This window comes from Cyprinodon tularosa, unplaced genomic scaffold (genome assembly GCF_016077235.1).
Source record: "Cyprinodon tularosa strain WSP-4 unplaced genomic scaffold, ASM1607723v1 ctg26, whole genome shotgun sequence".
In the NCBI taxonomy this organism is placed as follows: domain Eukaryota; kingdom Metazoa; phylum Chordata; class Actinopteri; order Cyprinodontiformes; family Cyprinodontidae; genus Cyprinodon; species Cyprinodon tularosa.
Window position 1 is genome coordinate 2,014,412 of NW_024038961.1, and position 19,638 is coordinate 2,034,049.

At 39.1% G+C, this 19,638-nt stretch overlaps 1 protein-coding gene across 2 annotated transcripts in view; it reads right to left on the reverse strand.

Moving 5' to 3' along the window:
• Positions 1 to 19,638, reverse strand: part of ctnnal1 (catenin (cadherin-associated protein), alpha-like 1) — a 105,206-nt gene that overhangs the window by 46,591 nt on the left and 38,977 nt on the right. For both annotated transcript variants that reach the window (XM_038288732.1, XM_038288731.1), the window contains exon 2: positions 522 to 711. In XM_038288732.1, coding sequence (XP_038144660.1) covers positions 522 to 711 — 190 coding nt within the window. The remainder of the gene's footprint in view (positions 1 to 521; positions 712 to 19,638) is intronic.

Below are 19,638 nucleotides of genomic sequence, written 5' to 3' on the forward strand. Positions count from 1 at the left end.
GCTTTGAGGAACCCAAACCAAAGTTTAATAACCTTCAATTAATGTCCATTATCCATGTAAAGACAGATTAATTCCTGTTTCTACACATCACCCTTGGGTGCTGCAGCAGTTTTGTTTCCCCTATCCTTTATCCCCAACTCAATAACCACAATGTCTTTAGAGCACTCTGGAGGGCTTCTGGTGTAATACTGGGTGACACCTCAGCTGTCCATACTAATAGAAATTTGCTAACAAATTTGATAACATTGTGGAGCCTGAAGGTGATGTGTCTGATACTTTATGAAACTGTCACAGTTTGGCTTAACCAAACGGTGATGAGGAGCTTTCAGCTTACAAACTACTCAGCTCAGCACAATTCACCAGAAAATACCAGATATAAACCTTTTAAGTTTGCGACAAAAAAAAAATGGTATTATCCAAAGAGAAGCTTTGTATTTTGTTTTTACCAACACAGCAAAGTGCCATCTTAAAAAAAAAATTTAGGAGAAATGTCAGGCACGACCAAGATACAGCATTCCTACCTGCTCTGCGAGCCTCAAAGCATGCATGACCCATCTCATCCTTCAGCTCCTGGTTTTCTGAGGCAATGGCCTCCCCAACAGCGACAAAACGACCCACTGCCACACTAACTGCCTGACCCACACGGTGGATAGAGGCCAAGGTCCGCTCAGACTTCTTTGGCCTGTCTTTGTGGTTAATCAGCGTGGTGATCTGCAGAGAGATAAAAATATCAGGACATTTTCATTAAATCAACATTTATTCAGAACAAAATAAGTTATAACGATGTCACTCTTTTCATCTGAAAGGAAGGAATAAATAAATTACAATGGGGGGCATAAGCAGGGAAGCAGAACTTTTCAAAGTTTGGAATTGCAATCATTTAAATAATTCTATTTTCCTCTCCATACAGTACCACATCTGGACATAACTGCATAAGGTGACTACCCTTCTAGTTGATATAACTATGTATAAAATTTGTTTCTCTTCCAATGAAAAGATGATTAAAAAAAAAAGCTTTTCCATTATCACAAACTGATGGTTTGTTTTTTCTTATGTTCAGGGAGATATTACCTTAGTAATTATGAAGATATTTTTAAAAGTATTCTTTGCAGATGTTCTCAGTTTTCTTGTAAAACAGAAATAAGAACCAAAATGTCAAAACATTTAGGAAAACAGTGCAGTGGTTTACACATGACATAACAGTACTGTAAAAGAGAAAAGGCTGAAAAGGCAGACAGGTTTGTTGGGTCTCCTATAAAGAACAGTCCCTGACATGGATACCAGAAACAGACCCACATATGTTCTTATAGTGATAGGTGTCAGTTATAAATAGATCAAGACTGTCATTAAATATGTATTGGCTGCTTGTGAGTCTGTGAATGTGTGTGTGATAAATCATTTAGTCCAGGATGAGGTGGGGGGTATTTTAATTTCCGCATGACAGTAGGTGGTCCAAGAGGGGAATCTGTGACAGCAAATTATCCCTATTGACAAATCTATCTAAAAAAAAAATGCTTCTTGTAAAACCCCGATCTGTCTGTTTTAGCTTTCTGTTTTATGTCTTATATTCCTGGAAAAAAAAATCAAAGGTAAAATCAGTGTGAGTTTTTATCATTCATGTTGTTCAAACTGAGAGATTTTAAAGAAGCACCAGAGGTGTCTTAGATCAATGTTTCCCAATCTTTTTTGACTTGTGTAAATGCATTTGTCTTATCATGAGTACCCCCCTCAGTCCAGAGTATTGCTAAGTGCCCAAAACTGGAAGGTACAATAACTAATAATAAAATGAAAAGTTTTTTTAACTATCTTACTTTACTTATTTTACTCATCTAATAAACTTCACCTTGAAACTCTTTGGCATGTTACTCTTTCCAATTAAATAAAAAAAAACAATAACAAAGATTTTGCCCAGAAGCCAGTAAGGATTCAAAATAAATACAAACAGGAACACCTCAGTAAGTCCCCTTTAATAACATTTTAACTTTAGGAATTGGGGACAAAATACTGAACAAAAATTATGATCAGATTGAATACATTTGTTTTACTTTGTTTTCATCCTTCATGACACCTGAGCTTGTTTTGATGAGATGTGGGGAAACAGCTGATACCAGGCTGTTCTCTACATCCAGTCTGTTCCTCAGCCTGGTTTTAATTTTTTTACTGTAAGAGCAAATACCTTAAAGAAGCTTAACAAGCTGTTAATATTGGCTGTAAACTTCTCTTGAACCTCAGGAGACGATTTCACAGAGAAAATGTTTTCATAAAATTAAGAACATTCTGAACAACCATGAACACCCTTAAAGACATTTAAAGAACAACAGTGTCTTGAGTCAGAGACTTTGCCCGGTTCCACTGAGAGACATATCACTACACTGGATACTTCTTACCTATAGCTTTTAACAACTTAAGAAAAATCTTCAATTTATAACAATATTTACTTTTTCTTTGGGATTAATAAAGTATTTCTTAATTGAACTGAAATAAACAAAAATTATTTCCTATACAAATGACTAAACACTGCCACCCTCAGCATATAAACTAATAGTTATAAAACACTAGCTAAGTTTTCATCCAAAGGTTATCTAAATTTTAAGCATCCATCTTTCATCATGCCTATCTCCAGCCGAGAGGTATAACCTGTACAGGTCGCCAGTCCATCGCAGGCCAACACAGAGAAACAACCATTCACACACACACTCACACCTAAGGAGAATTAGAGAAGCCAATTAACCTAACAAGACTCCGCACCGGGAGTCAAACCCAGAACCTTCTTGCTGCAAAGCAGCAGTGCTAACCAATGCACCACTGAGCAGCCCAACTTTAACCAAACTTTTAAAATGTCTTAAAAAAAAAAGAAAATATGAATTAGAAATGTTTCCATCCATTGGCGCTAAGTGACAAGGTCATTCAAAGCTGGACTGAAGTTTCAATAAAAGTTTTACAATTGGCAAAGTTGAATTCAGTGTATCCAGAACAAGAGAGAAGTGGGATTCTAATGTAAATCCCAGAGCAGATCTTGAATTCCTCCCTAAGGGTTGGCATACACTACAATTTTGTGACGATTTTTTAGTCATGAGAAAATTTTGGGGGATTGGGCTTCAGCCTCATTGCGCATCCTGCATCATGTAGTATATAGAGGATAATAAGGGGTGATTACGATCACAGTTACCTCCCAATCTGAAATCATATGGTCGAATACAAATCAAACATGTTTAAAAAATCCGTCGGCCCTCGTAAAAAGATTTAGAGAATTGCAGTACAAAAGTAAGCTGCCATTTTACTTGCAGTACCAGTGGCTAATATTAATAATTCCTGTTTTTATAGACAGACAACAAAAAAAATAACATACTATTTTTCAACCACTTTTTTTTTATCTCTAAAATATTTCTCACTATTCTGTTTTGGTTTTACTCTCCTCACAGCTGTTTTTCTGTCTCTCCTTTTTTGGCTACCTGTCATCAGATGACATCAGAATCACAAGGAAAATAGCCCCTCCCCTTGAATTTCCGTAGCAGAGCAGACTGGATTGTGTGTAAGGGAAAAAAGTGCGGCAACTGGAGGAGAGACAAAGACTCTTTAATAATCATATCACATGCAAAAAAAGACAGCAACATGCAGAAATTGCTGAATAGATTATTATATCGCTTTAGCTGTGCTCCTACTCTATGGTCCGCATAAACTGCATACTCACTTGTGCCATTGACTATACCTACTGCAGCCAGTGTCATAGGGAACAAAAAATCACATGGGAGCATGCAGAATCGGACGCAAGCTGTATGAGCCTTGTGATGGGCATATAAACACATAAAGAGAGGAGAGAAACTTTCCCAAAGAGGGAGTAGAACGCAAGCCCTCAGATGGATTTCCTCCGTTCGGGATTATACTCGATTTGGTACATTTACCGGACAGTGCAAACAAGAACAGAGCCGGGTGGAGAAAACATAATATTGATTCAGTGCCATCCCACAAGGGAGGCCTTTTTTGTGTTTGTGCATGCAGCTGTGGAACCTTGTGGAAAGGTGAAAAGTGCACATTCCTTTTAACATATGTCAGTGGAGGAAAAAAAAAAATCTTTACAAAAAGCAAAGTTTAAGTTTAGTTTGAAAACAAACTTTGACTAAGTCCCACTAAACATTTGACTGTTCAAAGAAGTAAATATTGTTTTAATATGCAGGTATTGCAGAGACTAAACAATAGAAAAACAACCATATCCTGTAAAATTTAAAACAGGCATGAGTATGTAATGTACTGAAGTTTAGACTTGCAAATATTTGTACAGCGAGAACTACGTTGCTGCTTGATAGTATGACAAATACTATAAATGTCTTTAATGCTTTAGGCTTCAAGTTTAAATAAAATGTTACAGCTAAACACTCTCCCTGGTAACCTCCTTCTGCTTTGGTATTCAGCCTTCACTACTTTACAATTCAGCTCTCATCTCTTTCTTATGCATAATAAGAAAGACAATTGTAAGACCACAAGAAAACGCCTCACTGTGCCTCTGTGTGAATAACAATATGATAACCAAGTCCACCCACTGGTTAGCAGGAAATTTAGGCCAACACCTCAAGGACACAGTGACTGACTATAAATCTGAATGCAACAAAAGGTGGAAACATTTGTGGCTGCCTCCCATGGCTACAGATTAGGTTTCACTGAATAGTCATGCTGGGAGAAAGTTTGATGTTATCAGTATGCCTCTGTCCTGACACCCATTTTTTTCAACTGTTCCGACTCTTAATTTTAAAGACATAGAATGCGTTTAAAAATATAATTTGTCAGCCCTTTTTTTCTCTGGTGACATAGTTGTGTCACTTTTGTCATTTGAGAACTTTTCTTACAACAGCTAGCATGAAAAAGTCTGCACGGTTTTGAATGAGCTGAACTAAGAGGCCCGCTGGGACTTTTATTAAACACACATTGTAGATGCTCATTACAATAATTGCTTGTTTGGCGAGTCCTGTGTTGGCCTGATTGTTTGGCCCATTTGTCTCACTGATTGCTGTTAAGCTCTACTTGGCACGCAGACAGAATCAGTTACTCACTGTGGGCTTTTTTTAAGAGTAGAAAGTCTAAATCTTAAGTAAAACTCTTAAAACTGTAAGAGTAATTACGCTTTTCTATGTGTGTGAATAAAGGAATGTCACTGCCTAAACCATATAACAATGCTTCCACACTAACCCTTTGAAATGCTTTTTAGAGTGTCAGGTTTCAGGAGTGGATCACGTCAGTGTGTACCCATTCCAAAGAATCATACCCTGGCATGGTTACAACTGCACGGTCTCGCCGTTGTTTATCCAGACCCTTGAGCGGTTTGCTTGCAGTATGAATGAGTGCCAAGTCCCAGCGTACCAAGAGTAGAAAAAGAGAATGGGCCTAAGCACAACATTTGATTAGAAGAAGAAAAGGAAGAATACAAAATAAAAGCTTAAATCCAAAGTGTCTCCTGGAGCTACGTGGAGTAGAGAACATCAAAGTAGCAACAGAAACCCCAGCATTGCCAAAAGTCTGCAATTTCAATTTGTGGTCTGATTACCTGCTTTTGGTGTTGAATAATCTTTTGTTTTTATTTGCGCTTTTCTTTTTTCTTTAATCAGCACAATGCTTCTCCCCCCAAAAAAAATCATTGCAACTGCATGATGTTGACTGGTGCCATTTAAAACTACTTAGCTCAAACAATTTAGTCAAATTCTAATATGCATTCTGAAGTAGGGGTGCAAATAATAATCGTTTTACATTGATGCATCAATCCAACAGCCAACGATCCGATGCATCGACACGTCTGCAAGAATATCAATTCATGTTTTTTCTTTTCCTCCGGTCTATTTTTATCCACTTGCTCCTGGACTTAATTCTGACTCCCGTGCTGCGGTGGCGCTAAACCTATTTTGCCCTCCTGCCTCGCTTCTGTCTTGCCTAAACAGTAGGCAAGACGGACATGGTGGAAGAAAAAGAAGATGATGTATTCTGAGTATCAAAAATAATCGAATCGTTGGGTCAGGAAACCGATACTGAATCGAATAGCCATGATCAGTGTGATTTACACCCCTATTCTAAAGCATTTCTATCCAATCTGACAAGCTCTTCTTTCATTAAAATAAAACTCAGTAAGAAGGAGTGTTCCAGCTGCAGGATTATGACTCTGAGAATCTGCAAGCTTTGATGAATGCATAGGCTGAAACAAACTGTGAAGAGAATATTGATCATCTTCAGAACTGGTGATAAATCAATTATGTGTCTACACAAAGTTTCTCATTTGATTCCTTTTTATTGCATTCTCATGAGATATCCAGGATGTACCCCGCCTCTCCTCCAACGAATGCTTGACATAGGTACCAGCCCACCTCAAGCCTGGATGGATGATTTATAGATGGTTTTCACACATAAATGCAGAATTCTGCTTCTGCTACCTAAACTAGTGAAGTGACCCACAAGTACAGCATCCATATGACATAAAATCCAATAAATCTAAATAAAGCCTTCTGCAAAGTGCATAAATCAACTGAAAGGACATCATTTTGTAGGTTTTGTATAATCACAGGTTTATAGGTAAATCAGGGGACCAAAGCTTTTCAATAAATGCAAACCTGAAATAAGCCTTTAAATTCTGGTTGTTATGACTTATCTAATATTTGTGAAAGCAAAAAAAAAAGAGACTTTTCCGCTCATCTTTATGCCAAAAAGACCAAACTCTAAGTGTCGTTTTCCTTAATCAATCACATTTTTTTCTGTTTAATGAAAATAAATTCCCATCTGTCTAGTATTCAACAGGAAAAATTAATACTTTCAGGTCTTATTTCAGCAAGTTTCAATAGAAAGGGATTGTTGTTGCACCACAAAGAAAGGCATTTAGTGACAATTAATCAAGATTAAGCCATTTAATTAAAAGGGAGTAAATAACATGAATAAAAAGGAGACACAGTGAGAAATTGTCTCAACCATGTAGGTTTCTGTACAGTTTCCTAGACAGTATTTGCATTTGTTAATCTGAACTTGGTGGTAAAAGCCAAGTTTCTGTTCAGGGTTTATTCATGCAAAGAGATACATGACTAGCTGTTCATCAGGGGCCCAGTGTGTGGGAAACAAAACAAAAAGCATAAGGAAAGTTTTTCTGAACAGGCACTTAAATAAGAAAGTACATTCCCAGCAAATCGTCTGCAAGGAGAACAGAATTAAACCCTGAGTTGGTCGATAGCCATACTCTAGAATTTAAGGGGATGAAAAGAGGGGGAAAATATGTTGGTGAGAGCAGAATGAAATACTTTAAATGAGGAGGAGTATAAAAAGATAGTACACTATACTTTTGTATTGTATGTTGTTTTTGTGACACTAAATCGTTTATTTTTATCCTTTCTGACTTTCTGCAAGCATCATCCTTCTCTTAACTGTGCAGTTGAGGATTCAGGTTTATCCACAGGGCTAAGCTGCTGCAGCACAGTACAGTATGATACAGCAGCAGCAGCAGCTTGCAGTATTTAAGCTGCATTCTTAAGGGAACAGGGTAAAACCATGTGTGCAGGAGAGTGTATATAAGATCGACATTACCTCATAGTTCAGAAATGTATAGCTGACCTTGAAACTCTTTCTCTCCAATTCTAGATCCACTGCAGATGCTGGCAATAAACTGAAATATGTGTCCAAGACCAAGAGTTGGCAATTACAACAAAAAAAAAGCTTTAGAACAACTTATCAGGACAGCAGCCAATTAACAGGAATATTCTGCAGTAATAAGCAGAATAAGAAAGAGCTAATTTTTATTCTTTCAGCAGCCAATAACCACTGAAAAAAAAAAGTTAAGGGGACATCTTTACATTTAAAGATAAAACTGATGCTGACTGTAAATTTAAGCTGTCACATGTCACTCCTCTCTGGAAGTGAAACTGATGTGTCACTCAGTTAACTTGAGTTGACCTTAAAATAACATCAAACTGCAGTAAAACAAAAAACTTCCTTTAAAATAAAACCTCTCTTTATCACAAATCTTGCATCTATTATCGCAAGTATTACTTAGCTTGCAGAATGGGATCTGCGTGTTAATTGGAGCCTGGGTTATTACAAAGATGTGACACTCTTTGTAAATTAATTGAATGTGTTTTGATAACTCAGGTTAATAATGTTACTCTTATACCTTTAGATTAGGGGTGAAACAATTAATCAAATTAGCCATAATTTATCAATTTTTGAAATAATCGTCGACTAAATTAATAATCGAATAAATGTTAACTGCTGTATAGAGACTCTAAATGCCATTAGCTATAAGAGCAACCAACTCAGAGCAGTTATTATACCAAAGAAATAAAAAAAATAATGTAAACATTTTGCATTTAAGATAGAAAAAAAAATGAATATGTGAATAGCCCTGAATATGATCATGGCATAGTTTAAGCTGCAGCTTGTATAAAATCCATATAAAAGGTACCTTCCACTAAGTGTTGCTCCATTTGGAGGGGACTTAAACAGTGGGTCTTGGTCTGTTTGTTTAGGCTGGACCAGGGTTTTGCTCGAATGTTTTCAAACCTACAACAAAGGTTTAGATGGAAAACTTTTTTCCAGTCTGATCTAGTTAAATTGTTTCTGTAAAGTGCTTTAAAATAACATGTGTTGTGATCTTGCCATATATAAATTGAACTGTACTGAATTGAAATAAACTGAAGTGAATTCAAATAAAATGTAACTGAAAGTGACAAGGTTACATTTTTAACAGTTTGTCTGTATAGTATGTCTGAATGCATTTGATTTTATTTTTAATTTATTTGCTAAGAAGAAATGAAAAAGAAAAAATATACATCTAGCTATTTTTCTAAATTGTAAGTAGACCCAGAATATACAGAGCAATCATTTGTATTTAACCTTATAAGTATCATTTTTGTTTTGATGGCTTTTATTTTCTTAAAACAAAAATGTAAAAAGAAGACACTTTAAAAAACTCCATGTTTACAACACCATTAACTGCTGGGAATTTTTTTCACCTCGAAAAGTGAACCACAAAAAAATAAAAAATAAAAAAAAATAAAAAAACAACCGCAAATTCAAGATTCAAGATTCAAGAGACTTTATTGTCATTCACATCACGTGTTAGATGAGGTAAACGAAATTGAGCGTCACGGCCTCAGTTACATCCGAATATAAAAAATAATTTATAAAAACTAGCTACAATATCAGATTTTATAAAAACATTTACAGATATATGAAAACAAGAAGTAGAGAATAAAATGTATATTAAAGATAAATTTAGCAGTGCAACATTTTAAAGTGTCTGAGTGTAGACTGCAAATACAAGTTATTGTTAGGGACAGTTTGAGAGACTCACAGCTTCTGGTATGAAGCTGTTTCTCAGTCTGGTTGTCCTGCATTTGATGCTCCGCAGCCTCCTGCCTGAGGGTAGCGGGACAAAAAGTGAGTGTGCTGGGTGAGTGGGGTCCTTCATGATGCAGGAGGCCCTTTTCCTGCATCTGGAGGTGTAGATGTCTGTGGTGGTGGGGAGGTTGACTCCAACAGTCCTCTGTGCAGCCTTCACTACTCTCTGCAGGGCTTTCCTGTCTGCAGCAGAGCAGCTACCGTACCACACGTTGATGCTGGAGCACAGCACGCTCTCCACCACACATCTGTAGAAGGAGATGAGGACTGAGCTCCCCAGTCCTGCACGCTTCAGCCGCCTGAGGAAGTAGAGCCGCTGATTCGCCTTCTTGACCAGAGAGGAAGTGTTGTTGCTCCAGGTGAGGTTGTTGCTCAGGTGCACACCCAAGTACCTGTAGCTGGAGACAACTTCCACCGCAGATCCTCCGACAAGCAGGGGGAGATGGGCGTGTCTGCTCCGTCTGAAGTCCACAATCATCTCCTTCGTTTTGTTGACGTTGATGCAGAGGTTGTTTTCTCTGCACCAGCCCTCCAGGTGTTTCACCTCCTGTCTGTAGCTGGACTCATCACCGTTTGTGATGTTTCCAACCACTGCTGTATCATCTGCAAACTTCACAATATGACAGCCAGGATGGAGAGGAGAGCAGTCATATGTGAGCAGCGTGAACAGGAGGGGACTCAGCACACAGCCCTGTGGAGAGCCAGTGCTGAGGACTGTGGTGGAGGAGGAGATGTTATGGATCTTCACAGACTGCAGCCTGTTGGTCAGGAAGTCCAGGACCCAGTTGCAAAGTGAAAGGCTCAGTCCAAGTGAGGAGAGTTTAGTTATTAGGGTCTGAGGGATTATTGTATTGAAAGCAGATGTGAAGTCCACAAACAGCAGACGGACGTAGGAGTCCTTCCGCTCCAGGTGGGTGAGAGCAGTGTGGACCACAGAAGAAATGGCATCTTCTGTGGAGCGGTTCTTCCTGTAGGCGTACTGGTGAGGGTCCACAGTGACGTCGATGGAGGCTTTGATGTGGGTCATTACCAGTCTTTCAAAGCACTTTGTGACTATCGGCGTGAGGGCTATTGGCCGATAGTCATTCAGACCCATTACTGTGGAGCTCTTTGGAACCGGGATGATAGTGGCGGTCTTCAGGCAGGTGGGAACAGCCGCTTGAGAAAGGGAGACATTATAAATGTCTGCTAGGACCTCGCAGAGCTGATCAGCACAGTCCCTCAGAACCCGTCCGGGGATGTTGTCCGGGCCAGCAGCTTTTCGCGGGTTGATCCTTTTCAGGGTCCTCCTCACTTCTGCTGGCGTCACACTGAGTGGCACCTCTCCAGGTGGGGGGGCGAGTCTGGTACTGGGTGGAGTGTCATGGTCCTCAAAGCGGGCGTAGAACTCGTTGAGGGCTTCAGGCAGAGAGGGGTCTTTAGCGCATTGTGTGTCACTGGTTTTGTAATCAGTGATGCACTTAATGCCCTTCCACATGCTCCGTGGATCCTGGGAGTTGAAGTGTCCCTGGATTTTCTGAGCATATGAAGCTTTTGCCCTCTTTACTCCTGCAGTCAGCTCTCTTCTAGCCCTCCTGAGCTCCTGTGGGTCGCCAGACCTGAAGGCAGCATCCCTGGCTTTCAGCAGAGACCGCACCTCTGCATTCAGCCAGGGTTTCTGATTCGGGTAGCAGGTCACGGTCTTGGTGGTGGTGACGTCCTCCACACACTTGCTGATATACCCGAGGACAGAAGATGTATAGTCCTCCAGATCCAGCTCGCCCTCAGTCTCAGCAGCCTCCCTGAAGATCTGCCAGTCTGTGCAGCCAAAGCAGTCCTGCAGCACCGAGTCTCCGTCGCTGGGCCACACAGTGATGGTCTTCTGTGTGGGTTTGGGGCGGTGCAGTGGTGGGTGGTATGCAGGGACCATCAGGATGGAGATGTGATCGGAGAGTCCGAGGTGGGGGTGGGGGAAGGCCCTGTACGCGTCTCTCATGTTGGTGTAAACATGGTCAAGCGTATTGTTACCCCGTGTTGGAATGTTCACATGTTGGTAAAATCTCGGCAAAGTGTCCGTCAGTTTTACGTGGTTAAAGTCACCCGCCACCACGTAAAACCCCGCCGGGTGCTTATTCTGGAGCGAGCTGATGTGTTCATAAAGCTCCTCCAGCGCGTTGTTAGCGTTAGCATCCGGTGCTATGTAAACAGCAGTGACGAACACAGCCGTGTACTCCCGCGGCAGATAGTGTGGCCGACACTTTACAGTCACATATTCCGCCGCCTCAGAGTAGTGGCTGTTTTTTGAGTAACATTTCCTTGAAATAAGTGTATCTGCTCTTGCTTTTAGTAGAAGCAAAATGATCTGCCAACAGATTATTATTGCTAATACAGGTAAGTAAGTTTGGCAAGTATAAATATCTTATTTTAGTGGCAAAAATGAAGAATATACTTATTTCTAGATAATTTTAATTAAGTATGTATTTTATTTTAATACTTAGACTTAACATAAATTAACCTGTATTTGGGTTCTCGTATCTGTTGTGCTATCTTATGTCTGTCTGGTCTCTAATTGAACCAGATTCCTCTGTCTGTGTCTGGATCTGGGCTATGGACTGTAAACATAATCTGTGAGGAAGCGGGGGGCATGTGACAAAATTGCTCCAAATAAGACGACGGGCAAATGACATGAACTTTTAGCCCACTCACTCATCTAGGCCAAGAGATGTTCAGCCAATGAGACGGGCAAGCATGTGTGGACACTGATGCAGACAGACAGAGTGAGGTGGGGGTGTAATGAGGCTTCTGATATACAGGCAGGAAAACAGGAAGAAAAAGAATCAAAGACAATCTGAACACAATAAAGGGTCAACAGATGAATGACTCTGGATTTCTATCAGACTGTATCCTCACTAGATATGTATGAGAAAAGGGCAGTGTTTGGCCTTCCAGTCCGGGTTCACCAATCACAGCTGACATTTGAATATGTGGAAGGGCAAACTAACTCCAGAGCAAACATCAGCTGGAAAGGGTTGACTGCGAATAATAACTAGCTGCATCCCAGGGTGCACATGCAACTACTCAAGAAGGGCAAAAGAGCCAGAAGTATCAGTTCTCTTTGTCGAGTCTGCATGACATTTTACTCAGTGTGACTCGCTTGTTGCTTCTGCTAATTTCTTTACTAACTACACAATAATTCCTCACTGCTATTAAAAGTCGCCTTTCATTTTGGCAAATAAAGCACTTCTTCAAAAAGCATGATTATTTCTCACACACAGAATGGATGTCTTTTGTGGCATTGTAACTAAAGCAAATGTGAACAAAAATCTCTTCAGGCATGTAATAAAAAAAAAGGTCAAAAGTCCTTAATAATGTCAGGCTGCCTTTTTCTGTGATTTTCTAACAAAAAATGGCAAGCTCATTCACACCAGCAGGTAGGCATTTTAAGAGAATATCAGAGCCTAGAGTAAAGAGAAATAAAAAGTTTCAAAAACTAATCATTGACTTGCACGGCTGTATCAGATATAGAATTAGACGCCGTAAATATCGGCTCCATTCAGAGTAAAACATCCTAATTGACCATCACTTTTAATTTGTCATCTGCAACTTTTATGCAAACTATAGATTAGTATTAATATTATTTTCTTTTCAAACCACAAAATGTTTAACGCAAAGGTGGATGTTCCCTAAATGAAGCATAGGCAGAACTTCAACTAAAGAAAGTGATTACTTACTCTCATCCGCCTCCAACACAAGCCGATCAGCTTCGAACTACACCTCCAGGAAGCCCAATCAGTATCCAGAGTTAAAAAGTTCTCCAAATGCAAAACTCAGTTTGCTACCCAGCCAAAGTGGTTGAGCTATGTCTTGACTTTGATTGAGATAACCCCAATTCAACCCACCTCTATCCACTTCTCCACCCTGTAACATCTAAACTGGTCCGGAAAATGTTGAGCCTGGTTCTGGCCGAGGTTTCTTCTCAAAGGGGAGTTCTTCCTCTCCACTGTCACTTCATGCTTACTCATCATTGACAGGTCCAACCTGTGTTATCCAAGCTGGACTTACATCTTCCAGGTCCCTGAGTGAGGCACTAGTATCAGTCCACGCAGTCTACTGGATCTCTCCATACAGCTCAAGCTCAACCACCAGTATATGGACTGAACCTACTTCATCTATCTGCACTCCACCACCAGTTTCAGGCCTGGGAGGGAAACATACCTGTTCTTTAATCTTGTTTATGCATATCAAAGCAAAATTCTAATGTTTCCTGCTGAGGTCTGAACACCAAAGACTAAAGTATTTGTATCATTAAAATCCTTCTAATTGTCTTTTTCTTTCTGTTTCTTTTTCAGACTGAAATGCAAACAGAACACAGTGAAGGTTTGTTTTAAAGCAATGAAATGATGGCGGACTGCTTTGGAAATGTACAGAGGTCTGCAATGTCGTCATATGTTGGTGTTAACATGAATCCAGGGGGTAAACTGCAGGATGACTGCAACTGCATCAAACAGTAGCGATGAGAAAATGCTTCATAACAATCCCTTTAGGCATATCAAGAGTCTCAAGAACCGTTTAGAAGTGGGACTGACATTGAAACTCCCCCTTCTCTTTCCAATTTCTAAATTATAATTCCTTATATACATAAACTTATGGAATAACTAAATGTAACTTGAAAGAAATAAACATAATATTAAATGTCCAATTAAATGATAATGTATCCATCTATCTATCTGTCTATGTATGTATATATTAACTTAAGAAGGTAAACACATAATCAGCTTATGGTTAACTGTTGATTTATGGTTTGGGCTTAAAACTTCAAATAAGGTGGTACTAATTGCACATCCACCTTTTTTCTGCATTTTCCTTTTGTTACTACATGGTTTTTCTGACATGCAGCAAATGCCTTCCAGCTATTTATAACAGTTCCTCCAGCTGCGTTTGATTTTATATACTCCCGGAAGGAGAAAATCTTGCATTGTGAACCCCCTTTTAACTAATGCTTTAACAAACAAAGAAATAGGCTGATAGATTCAAGTTCTGTTTTTTTAATGTTCTAAGCAGAGCTTAGCAAGACACTTTAGATTTTATGTACAAGATAATAGTGAAAATATAAATGTATCCATGTGGTTGTGACTATATATACCTAATGAGATTTTTCTGTGCATAATTTAATGTTTCAGATAATAAATTGTGCTGCAATTGCTAAAACATATTGCAGCCTGGGCAAGGTCCCAAAGAGTTATGTAAAGTCCTCATTACGAGGCAACACAGTTCGGTCAACAACAGTTTTCTTGGTTATGCTCCAACCCCCAGATATGTAAATTAAGGTATTTTTCATAAACATGTATCATGAGACTTTTGTTTATCTTGAAGTGAAACAAGTTCCTAGCAGTCAGCAGTGATGGGCAGTAGCGCCGCTACATGTAGCGAAGCTATTAGTTTAACTACATTTTCCAGTAGCTTCACCGTAGCGTCGCTGCTTTATTTATCAAGTAACTTTCCTGTAGCGACGTTATTGTTTTGATCAAGTAGCGACGCAGCTTCCACAAACGCTACAAAATCCAGGGCAAAACTTAGAAATGAAACCAGGTTTTCTATTTTGAAACAACAATCAGCCACAAGCTACTGTAAATAGCAGTTTCAGCTGATGCTCTTATAAGTGGCGTAGTAGCGGAGGCACACTCAGTAGAGTTAAACAAGCGCACCCTTTCCGAGGCTGTCGTTCTATTGGCTGGAAAGGTTGCTAGGCAACGATCCAACTGCAGTCTGAGAGAGCAAAACAAATCCGCAAGCAGAGCCTACGGGTTTGCGAGCGTAACAGAGCGCGGTTTGTGCGCGAAGAAAAGGAGGCAAGCGAGAGGAGAAAATATCTGTGCAAGAAGGATTAAATCTGAGAGAAGAAACAAAGAGAGAAGAGAAAATATTTGAGAGAGAGCGCATGTTTTGAGTGTGAGCATTATAAGTTTTGAGAGCAAGAAGATGAAATTCTTTTCTCAAATTGAAATGATGTGCTCTTGCATTATGGCAGGATAATTCTCCCATATCTATGTGCCACTAAGATACTCTAATTAGAGAGCAGTAGTGAAACTTCCATATTGTGTTTTCATGGCCTAGTTTACCTGACAGGATGTTTACATAAATCTGTTTTTAGGCTTTGCACAGACAAGATGTTTTTATTTATGGAGGAACAGCTCTACCGTATATAAAATAAATACATAAATAAATAAATGCTCAATAAATAAATAAATAAGCATTCAATTAATTGCCTCCAAAAATACAATGAATAAATATGTAGGTAGAAATTAAATTAAATGGTGAGACATATATATATGTATCTCTTAATTAGCTTCTTTATTTTTTCACCTTCTTTTGTAAACAGTTTTGTTTGTTACTTGAATCAACTGTTTAATTGAGGTCTTTTGTAGGGTTTTGTTTTCCCTAGAGATGTCCATTGAATGCAAACTCATAGCCATGTCTCGGTGTGTAGAACACTACACAGTACCTTTAATTTGGTTCTAATAACAGCAGATTGTTTACTAGTTTGTCTACTAGTAATTACTTTAGTTTTTATTTTAGTATGCTGATCATAAAGCAATGTTTACACTGTGATATGTCATTGGCTGATCTTTAATAAATATTTTAACAAGTGTGTCAGACTCATTTTGAATTGACATTAGGTTGGTACAACGTTAAGTAGCTTCTGATGTAGTTAAGCTACTTTTAACACATTAGTGTAACTTGCTTGCTATAATTCTTTAGGTGGTAGCTGTTGTGTAGTGAAGCTTAATTTATTGTTGAGTAGCTGATAGCTTAGCTCACTACAATGGACAAGTAGCTTGCCCAACACTGGCAGTCAGTTACACCGCTTATAATGTTTTAGAGAAGAGCCCCATGTGAGCTGCATGTGATTTTGAACTTCTATGCAAAGAGCATTAAGTAGTTTTAAAAAGTCCTTGCTTCTAGCATGCCCATACCAATATGATCATGTGAATGAAGAGCTACAAGTAAATAAATAAACTGCTGCAGAAATGCTCTGCTTGTATTCAGAAGAACACATTTCTTTTCATTACTCTTTGCTCACATAATTCTCTGGATGGTAGGTAGAATTGAGACAGTGAAACAGAGAGAGACAAAGGTCAAGGGAGGGTCAAACATCAGAGGGAAGATGTACCTTCAGAGCAGCGTAAATGCTGGATCAGATTCAATCTCACAGTATTAACTGTGTAGCTGCTCTTTATTAAGAAAAGCAGAGGACAAAATTATGCCTAGATGTAAATAAAACACACAGAAATGTTTATTGTGCAAAAGCTGAAAGAGATGCTAAAAATGCAATTTTAGGTCTTGTTAAAACCAGCAATGAGTCTTACCTTAACAGAATAACTATTGGCTTTGTATTACTGTAAGTGAACCTTAGTTATGTTTGTATTTAACTGGGGCAACACTGGTGTAGGATGCAATCAGTGGAATAATATTCTGAACCCTGCTCAAAGCTGTTTTCTTTTCTTTTTTTCCAGATTTGGAATGTGATCATATCAAAATCCATTTAAGTATGAAATAAACCTGTTAACTTATGGAATGTCTGATGCTTTCAAATTTGCATAACTATCACAAGAGGGAAACTTTATAAAATATGTCATGGAAAACAGTTTGTGGTTCATGGTGTAACTGGAACTTTGCCAAATTGCATAAAAGCACAGTGTTCCTAAATTTGTTGCTTACCACGGAAACGCACTTGTCCGCCTGAACATCTCTAACTATAGCTACGTTTACATGGACACAACTAATCGGATTGAAGGCCTGATCAGATCAAAAATGTTTCAGGTAAACATGTCAGAAAGAAGATTCTAATCCGATTCGGTCCGATCGGATCTAAATTTAATTGCGAAAGAGAGAGGTGGTTTTAGCCGATCGCCATTCCGATTGGCGTCCATGTAAACACCCATTCGGATCTTAAGAGTAAAATAATCTTCACTGCGCATGTGTGCGACGTCAGCGTGACGTTTTTCCGCCTTGTCAACAACAGGAAACCACCGGTCGCTCTCGCTCTTGTTGTGAACAACATGGCGGGAGGAGTCTAGGAACGCCGACTTATACACTCAAGTTCATTTAAAGCTGCAGGAATTTATCCTCCTCCTCTTCCTCTTCTTCCTCTCCACAGCCCACTCGCTCTCCCACGCCGGTTCAATCGCTCATTCTCTACATTTTCTCTCGGACATTTTGCTGCCAAGCGCTTTTTTCCTCCTCTCTCCTTTTTTCTTTCCGCTCGCTCCGAGCGCATCGTTTGTCAGGCCTCCCAAAAACCAGACGCAGACAGAACTGCCAAGTTTGGCAGGAAGTTCTGCGCATGCTTAAAAGATTTAATCTGATCCAACGCTTGGTACATGTATACACACGTCATGATCGGATCATTTCATTTAGTGTCCATGTAAACGGAGATTTTGAATTTCCGATCAACCAAGGTTTGGATCGGATCGGGGAAATTTTGCGCATGTAAACGTAGCTAATCAGGGGTAAAGCAGTATTTTGCTGCTGGGTCCCCCACAATACTTGACTTTTCTTTCTGGCCTGTTTAAGTACATTTTCTCTACTCTAAAGCAAAGGCCTTTTGGCCTTTAAAACACAACCACTCACATTTTTGCTACAGCTTTGTATTAATCCATAACGTGGCACCAAACAGCCGGATTAAATGATATTGCATGATCCATAAACTCTGGTTTGCCTGAAGTCCCTGTGAATACTTGTGATCTCACTTCCTGTACAGCCTTTTGAAGGGTTGACCAGTGCAACATACAAACCTTTTTCCAGCTTAGGCCACAAACTAAGACAAGGTTAGGTACATCCGGAAATTGGCTGTTTAGGTTGTGCACCTACACAAATGTGCCATTTGCGGAGTCCACAAACATTCAATTTCCAGTCGTGTCAACAAGTGAGCTGCTTTTTTTCTTAAAGGATGATGTCATAGTTACACCTCCCTCTATGCCTCGCTCTCACAAACATCAAACATGGCGCCTTTCTGTGTTTCATTCCTGCTAAGGAAAACATTGACTTTTTTTCCAGCTGTTTGGTTTATTATTCTCTAGTTCCAAAATTACATCTAAAAAACAGATAAAATAACCAGAGAATGAACCTGCTGGAAATATCTAAGAGATTTATAATCCAGTGGCAAACAATTTATCAAAACCCAAACATTTTGGGTTGAACATTATTCAGTCATCAGCTTTCTTATTAAAACCCGGACAGACATTTATTTAGTCCTTCAATTCTCAACTGAAACGTTTCCATTCATGAATCAGAAAGACAGTTTTCCATATCTTCTGCTTCTTTATCCTGTTTTAGCTTTTAACCATGCCACCAAGGACCACCAAACACTGTCGCAGTGGGTATCTTATTGTCCCAGTTGTAATGAATTCAGCTTTGGGGAAAAAATGGCCACTTTGCAACAGTCCTTTGAATATAACAGAGAAAAATTAACCATTAACCAAGAGTATTGTAACGTGTTCCATGCAGGTCACAATCAAAAATAACACCAAAAGAGTTGTTCTTTACATAATTGCAATAGATTTTTAATAAGTTAGAAAATAAATCCCCTTTTCACTCTGATAAATACTTCTCTGGTGTTTTTTTTAGTGCCGCATAAGAACGGTAAAGAGCAACAGAGAAATTTCAGAGTCAATTAATTCTGGCAGCACACTCTGAGGCAGATAAGACAGGACAAAATAACAACCAAATAGAATTGAAGGTTGGCACAGAGGGGACAAACCAATAAACACATCTCGAATCTTCCAAGAGATCATTTAGTTTCAAATGAACAACTGTAATCCCACTTATTGTCTGGTTTTACAGCTTGGCATAGACCCTCCTTGTACTTATTTCTAGCTCGTTTTTGCAGTGAGGGAGGGAAGCATGGCCAAGAGATTTTAGACTTAGATTTTGTGATTTTTGCAGTGAAAAACTTTTTTTTAGAGGCTGTGCAAGAAAACTTGATTGACATTTGTGTGCCTGAGTTTTTGTTCCAGAAGGAAAGCACAGATGCCTGGTTGCTACCTACTGCTCCATCACTGCCGTCTAAAAATAAGGGGAAATCTATAAAATCTTAAGTGGGCACTCTAGCTCCACAATCCTCTCCAGAGTCACTGTGACCTGAGTTTGTAAAGGTTTAAAGGGATGCTCTCTATGAGACCGAACAAGAATAAAGCTTTTATTAATGTTTTATTTGAAGCAGCTAAAAATTTAATAATCAAGCAAACCTGATTTTAAAAACATTCATAATCCCAAAAATCTATGAGATGTTCAATCAGAGCC